Below are 7,583 nucleotides of genomic sequence, written 5' to 3'. Positions count from 1 at the left end.
AGGTTAGGTTAAAGGCAGGAACAGAGGAGGAGTATGGGAATAGTTGCACAACTTGAAACACGTAGCAACTGACACTGAATTATACATGTAGAAACAGTCGAATTTACGTATGTTTGCTGTGTGTATTCTCTACAATAGCAATGATACATGAAATTTTAAAAACAGAAAAAATACGAATTGAGGCTGGAGTTATTTTTTTTTTGCCTGGATTTAAGAAACTGATGCAAAGTAATTTAAAAATACAGATTAAATTTAGAAGTATGTTATGGCTGTAGCTGTTACATTGTGAATATCACACAAATGTGAAATTTCTTCCTATATTCAAACATTATTATCTGCTCAAATCACCATGAAGTCATCTGTATCCTTGATGAACTACAACTGAAGTTCTGACATATGCCTTTAATCTTTTGCTTTCACCTTAATCCTTAGTGACGAACAGTCATGTCTGAACTCTACTCATTTATCAGTTGCAAAGGGAGTTTACTATGAATATAAGAACTGGCAAAAAGCAATGAAAAGATGTTATGTAAATTGATGAGCTGTATAGAACTTACAATAAAGATTATTGTATATATATTATTTATAAATTATGTGATACACATTCTTTCTATCAGTAAAATGTATTATAATCTAAAAGTATCTATCAGCCCACTACTGTTATAGACCACTGACAGTTGTCCATTATAAAGGTATATATTCTATTGTTTACTTATTTTGTTTTTATGTAATCTTGTGCTAAGCTATTTTTCACAATATTAAAGAAATCCTAGAAATTAAATAACTTAAATAAGGAAATTTGATCAGCAGATAAGAATCATCTGACAAATAAAACACTAGGTTCACATGGTTTTTAAAAGTAAATTCTATCAAACATTCAGTGTTAGTTTCCAACCCACAGAAACTATCGCAAATATATGAAAAGCATAAAACCTCTCCAACTTCTTTTACAAAGCTAATGTAATCTCAATACCAAAAGCAGACATGGTCAGTATGAGAATGAAATACTACAATATAGTTTCACTCATAGAGATTTTTAAATGTCAACAAAATCTATAAATCTTGTTTAAAATTTAGTACATTATGATTAAGTTGGGTTTATCTGAGGACTACAAAGTAGATTCAACATTAAGAAATCTATTAATATAATTCACCACATGAACCAAGTTAAGAAGAGAAATCCTATGAACCATCTTAAAGCTACAGAACAGAAATTTGATAAAGCTGAGCATTTCCTTGAAAACAAATTTTTCTAATAAATTGGTGTGGATGGAAATAGAATTAACTTCATAAACAGCAGATTAAAACAAATTAAGAAACCTCATACTTACTGCCGACATATTAAACACCTTCCTTTTAAATTCAGAGACAAGAGAAGTGCCATTACCACTTCCATTTCAGTTCCTTTTGGACAAACTTGTCAGTGAAATTGATTCAAGATAAAACAATAGTAAAAGGCAAACATTTGGGAAAGAAAGACATTCATTGCCATTATTAGCAGATAATAAGATTTTCAAAATAAGGAAGTGAAAGTATAAAATAATAAAGTATTTAGGCATGAAAATGGGCACAACAGTATTCAGAAGTAAATTGTATTTCTATATCTCAACAAAAAATAGCCATTTACAACACTACTAAAAAAGTTTATGGAGATCCAACAAAGTATATTCAAATATGTTTAAGTGAATTATTATTAGATATTAAGTGGTTACATGCTATATGTGCTATGTTTAGTACAGTGTCTAGCATTTAACACTATCTGTTAATGTTAACATCATTATTACTGTTGTTCCTATTAACAAAAAATAAACTTTCTGAAAGTTTGAAAGAAAGAAGTCATATGAATGATACATTGTATGTATTCATGGATAGGAAGATTCAATACCATACAAGAAGGCTAATCAAAATTTAATCTAAATTTTGACGAGGATTGGTTTGATATCAATTTGAGAAGAATTGTCATCTTTATGATGACACCAAGATTATATTCTAAAATAGCAAGTTTGCCTTAAAATCACTCTATGTTTCCTTCTGGTTCAACACAGCTGGACACATGCACAATACAAATCCAGCAGTGTCGTCACCCACTCACATCCTGCCTCTTCTCACTTTCTAGTCTTTTCTGAGCCTTACATTTTCGGGCTTGATTCAATATCAAAAAATCAATAAAAGACTCAGGACAGTAAGAAACATATTGAGCTCCATTCCAGATTGATGCCCAGGAAGTGAGGCTTCTAGAACATCACTAGTTCTTCTCTAGTATACTTTTTCCTAAAGAAATTGGGAAAGAAAGCAGAGCTGGACCTCATTCACACTTTCCATTCCAATCACGGTGGGTTTGACTGAACTGGTTCATTCGGAATCCTTGCGCCTAAACGTAATAGTTCTCTAGCAGCTTCTAAGATGAATAGTCCTGCCTTGAAGGAGAAGCCATGTCTGTGTTTGCCATTCAAGGACTGCTCTAAACAGAAAGGCTTCTTTGACAGTTCCAGGCGGGAACCTAATCCACTCCTCTACTCAGTTCCAGACACAAACAGTGCTCATGGGACAGAATAGCAGACCACTAAGGAAAATCTCCTAAATTTATACGGCACTTCAGAAATGTCTTTCTTACTCATATTTCTTTCTCATGCGTGAATTTTGTTGTTGTTGTTGTTAATAAAGGGGATTTGTCACTGGCCACTAGAACAGATGTATGTGTGTTCTCTCTGTCTTGCTTAAGTGACTTGCTCTCAAAGCTCCATGCTGAGTCTGCAATGTCACTTCAGGCTTCAAGACCCTGGAATGCAAATGGAGACTGGCCAAAGATACATGCCAGTATTTGCTCCCTTGATCAGCAAACCCTCCTTAAGACAGGGATTATTATGCTTATAATCACATTTGTTGATGGTAAGAAAGGTTATATGACTTGCCGGAGATTTTATAAACAGAAAATAGAAGAGGAGGGTGATTCTGCATTATTCCCCTCTCCCTGCTTCACTAGAAGGATGGCCACATATTCTCTTAAAATCTCATGTCTGAAAAGTGAAGGACAGAGTGCAGACTGGGCAAAAACTAAAGATGCTGAGAACTACTGAGTAAATAATGATGGTATTTCCCTCCTCTAAATGGATAACCTTTGAACGAAACAAGTAAACAGTTTGGGATGAAGGGAAGTATTTTTTTTTTTTTTTTAAAGACAAGATTCCATGTTAAAAAGAAATGTGTTTACATACAACATTCTTAGACAGATGTTTCCAGCTCCTTAACAGAAGGTTCACTGAATGAAATTACTTTCCATAAAAAACTCCGTACAGTTGACGACACAGGACTGTCATAGCCTGAAGTGCAGGGGTCCACAGGCTTTGATTGCTCTAGGAGTAGTGGGGTGGTTTTGAGACATTTTGAAATATAGTTATCAGGCTAATACGATTGTGATCAAACACCTGCAATTCTGTTCAGAGCCTCAAAACTTCATTAATATTCCAAGACTCTAAACATCCCATTCCTGGCTTGTGTTAATCTCAATGTAATTATAATAAAGGCACTTTCATCTCCAGTGTATATTAAGATTTAGAGGTGCCAGCAATTAAGCATTGGAATGGTAATAGCTGATACACAATAGCTTTAAAATTGGTGACACAGTAGATATATTTTGGTAGCATATCACATTTTCCTTCAATTCTTGGAATTACTCCATTCATACAAATTGATTATATGTCCACATAAAAAGTATATATGTTACATATAGCAATAATCATAAAATTAATATCTGTGTACCTACCACCCAATCTAAGAAGTAAAATATCACTAATACTTCAATAAACCCCCATCCTTCCCCATCAAAACCATCCTGGGTATCACTCTTCACTTTTAATATACAAATATTCCCAAGCCTATTGTTCCGTGATTTTAGGTTTGTAAACTTTCTATGAATGGCATCTTCCTAAATTTAAGTTTGCATATTTTGTTCAACATTGTGCCATTCATTCCTGTTAACGTTCTTCATTAGAGTTCATTCATTTTCTTTACTTACTTTAGAGATCACTCATTAAAATCCATTTAAAGTTGTGTGGTGTTCCATGATAGGAATATCATAGCTTATGAATCTGTTTGACTGCTGTTTGCAATTGTGTTTTGCTAGTGTGTGTGATTCTGCTATAAAAGCTTTACACAGTGAAACCTGTGAGTGCCGGAACACTACAGGACTGCCCTGTTTTTCTGGGTCTCCTAGTTTTCCACCTTTGATAGGATGCAATTTTAGCACTTTTCTGTCACTTTCTATTAGTAGAAAATAGTTGGGTTTTCTTTCCCTGATAGGTTTCTACCTTAAACAGTTTCCAGCTTTTGCAAGTTTTAATGTACATGTCTCCTGACACACATGACTAAACAATCTCTCTAGCATTAAAATAGAAAAGTGGAATTGTTGGGAATTATGGCATGTGCATCACTTTGCTAGAAAATGACAAATTGTCCTGTACAATGATTAAATAAATCTACATATACACAATCAATATGCAAGCAAACCAAACACTCAGGGGTCATTCTTGACTCCCTTTTGGGTTTTATTCCCAGATCCAATCTATAAACAGATCAGCTCTACTTTCAAAATATACCCAGAATCTAATCCTTTTTTTTTTTTTTTTTTCACAATATCCACTGCTTTCCTCACTCCACTCATGCATACTAGTTCAAGCCACCATTTTTATTTATCTAGAATTTACACATATGGTGCTATGAATTACTTAATAAGACCCTGGGCCGACTCGACGGCAAACAACAACAACAAGCCATAGGATTTATAATTCCCACCAAATGACTGGGTGGGACTATGCAAATGTGAAGTACTTTTGGCCCACCAAGAAGATTGGACAGCTTGCTAATAATGTGAATAAGGTGCATGGCACCCTTGTGAAGGGTGGAAACATGAAAATAAGGTATATGGAACTCTGACATGGGGATTGGTGAACTTTGCCATTCTACTAGGTTTAAAATGAGTCATCCCAGAGGCAGGGAGAGGAGAATCTCACTACTATCAAGAAAGAAGGGCCAGGAGTGGAATGTGTCCTTTGTACCTGAGATCTCTGTGCTCAGCCTCCCCAACCCAGGAGACAGAGCGCTGTGGCGCCGGAGATGGCACGCAGCAGCAGCAACTGAGAAAAGGCAGCAGCAGAACCAAGAGACTGGCACGAGATAGAGCGGTGAGCTGCCTCGCCTACAGAGGGAGAAAGTTGAGTGCCTTCACACAGGAGGCTTGTTGGCAGATGGGGTGCCTCTTGGCTTTTATGCTTGGAGCTAGGATCACTGACTCAGGGAGCAAGAAAGCTGAGTGTCTTTGGCAAAGCTTATAGGCAGAGTGAGATGCCTCCAGGCATTTAACAGCAGAGCTAAAAGAGCTTTGTAACACTTGCCTGAGCAGGACCAAGGCCAAGCCTAGGGCCAAGGTCCAGAGAGAGACCTTTCTTCAGGCACAGCTGAGAGGAGGCTATCGTGATCAAAGAACTGTATCCTAGGCCTTCCTGGTCCTGAATTGTAGCCTGTTACTTCCCTATCCCTAATAAACTCCATAATCACGAATATTGTTTGTAAGTTCTCTGTGGCCATTGCAATGGATTTTCAAACCTAGCAGAGAAGTAGAGACTGCCAGCAGGGAAGGTTGGTATCAGAATTGGCAGAAAGGTTGGAGGGTGGAAGCATATCTAATCTCTGCCTCATGGGAACCAGCGTTGGGCTGTTGATCTCGATCCTTCTCCCCACTTAGTGAAGGTAGGGAGGTTCCATGCCACTCCTATGCCATTTTTACAACACATTTCTCTTTCCTTTCACCACTGCCACCTGGTCTAAGTTCCCATCAGGTCTCCTGAGTTATGAACAATAGTGTTATTTCTGGCCTCCCTGTTTCCATCTTCACCTCTAAAACAAAATAATATTCTCTTTTCTGTAGCCAGAGTAATCCTTTTAACACCTTAGTTCTGATAATTTCATTTTTATCCTCCAACCCTACTTTAGCTCTCTATCATTTGTTGGCAGAAACCAACAATATGACACCATATTACCCCTTTATCATATTGCCTACATTCACCACACTGGCCCAGTTTTCCTCAGCCTCACTGGCTTCTCTGTGACTTCTTGCATGCATGTCAGGTGAGCTCCAGCTCCCAAACTTTTTGCTAGCCATTTCCTCATTCTGGGCATGTCCTATAACTGTAGTCTGTCTCAATGTCCTTATCTGTAAAATGAGAAATAATAATAGTATATGCTTCCTGGTAGTGTAGTGCCTAAGGCACTTGACTGCTAACCAGAAGGCTGGTGGTTCAAACCAATCAGCCACTCCTTGGAAGGAAGATGGGGCAATCTACTACTGTAGTGATACTGCCTCGGAAACCCAAGGAGGGGTTGCTATGAGTCGGTTCCGACTCGATGGCATATAACAACAACAAAAACAACCTAAGGTCCATGTAAGAATAAAATGAAATGACTAAGTGCAGGGTGTTTTTTTTTTTTTCTTTTTTTCTTTTTTTTTCTGTGAGGAACATAAGCATGCATGTATCTGTTCCTATCCTGGCTGTCACCTCTCTAGGATATACACCTAGTAATGAGACTGCTGGGTCAAATGGTATCTCCAATTCCAACTTTCTAAGGAATCACCATATTGCTTTCTACAGTGGTTGTGTCACTTCAGAGTCACACAAGCAGTGTATGAGAGTCTCAATCTCTCCACATCCCCACCAGCATTTGTTATTTTCTGTCTCATTGAACCTTGCCATCAGTGCTGGGGTGAGACGGTACATCTCATTGTTGTTTTGATTTACATCCCTCTGATAGCCAATGATTGTGAGCGTCTTTTCATGTATTAGCTGACCACCTGAATATCCTCCTTGGTGAAATATCTATTCATGTCTTCTGCCCATTTTTTAATTGGATTGTTAATTCCTTTGGTGTTGAGGCGTTGGAGTTTTCCATCAATCTTAGAGATAAGTCCCTCACCAGATACGTACTTATCAGCAAATACGAATTTGTTGCTGTCATTTTTGTCATGTGCTTTTTCATTGTGTCGATTTCTTTGTTCCATACAATATTCTATGCTGAGCTCGTTTTGTTTATGAATTATGTTATCACTTCCTTCATTGCTATTGTTTTAGTATTTGCTGAATATTTATGCTAGTCCTTTTTCATTTTGATGTAAAGGTTTATCATTTTTCTTTGAGGTTACCCTGTGATTTATAGTTTTCTTCCCAAGTTTAGAACAGTCCATTCTATCTTGTAGTTGTCTTGACTTCCCTACCATCTAGAAGTTCTATAACGACACAGATTTTTTCCCCTCTTTTTGGTTTGTAGTTGTCCTCATTTGTCAGTTGGTGTCTCTGGTTCCCTGTTTATAATCTTGCAGGCTTATTTACTTTGGCTACTTCCATAGCTGGGTTGATTTCTGGGTTATATCATCATGTGTGTTAATGGTCAGTTGTTGTTGGCTGTTGTTTTTTCTGTCCAAAGGGCTCCCTTTAGCATCTCTTGTAAGGTTGGACTGGTTTTAACAAATTCCCTTAATTTCTGCTTATCTGGAAATGTCCTAATTTCACCATCATATTTGAGGGACAATTTTG

General features: G+C 37.2%; 1 protein-coding gene across 1 annotated transcript in view; it reads right to left on the bottom strand.

The window, feature by feature from the left end:
• Positions 1–5,690: 5,690 nt before the first annotated feature.
• PDE1A (phosphodiesterase 1A) overlaps positions 5,691–7,583 on the bottom strand; it is a 445,904-nt gene continuing 444,011 nt past the window's right edge. Inside the window, exon 14 of the mRNA XM_042780836.1 lies at positions 5,691–5,725. Coding sequence (XP_042636770.1) covers positions 5,691–5,725 — 35 coding nt within the window. The remainder of the gene's footprint in view (positions 5,726–7,583) is intronic.

This window comes from Orycteropus afer, unplaced genomic scaffold (assembly GCF_000298275.1).
Source record: "Orycteropus afer afer isolate SDZICR_OR568_19922 unplaced genomic scaffold, OryAfe1.0 scaffold00001, whole genome shotgun sequence".
In the NCBI taxonomy this organism is placed as follows: Eukaryota; Metazoa; Chordata; class Mammalia; order Tubulidentata; family Orycteropodidae; genus Orycteropus; species Orycteropus afer.
The sequence above is the reverse complement of the archived record's forward strand: the minus strand, read 5'-3'. Positions and strand labels throughout refer to the sequence as shown.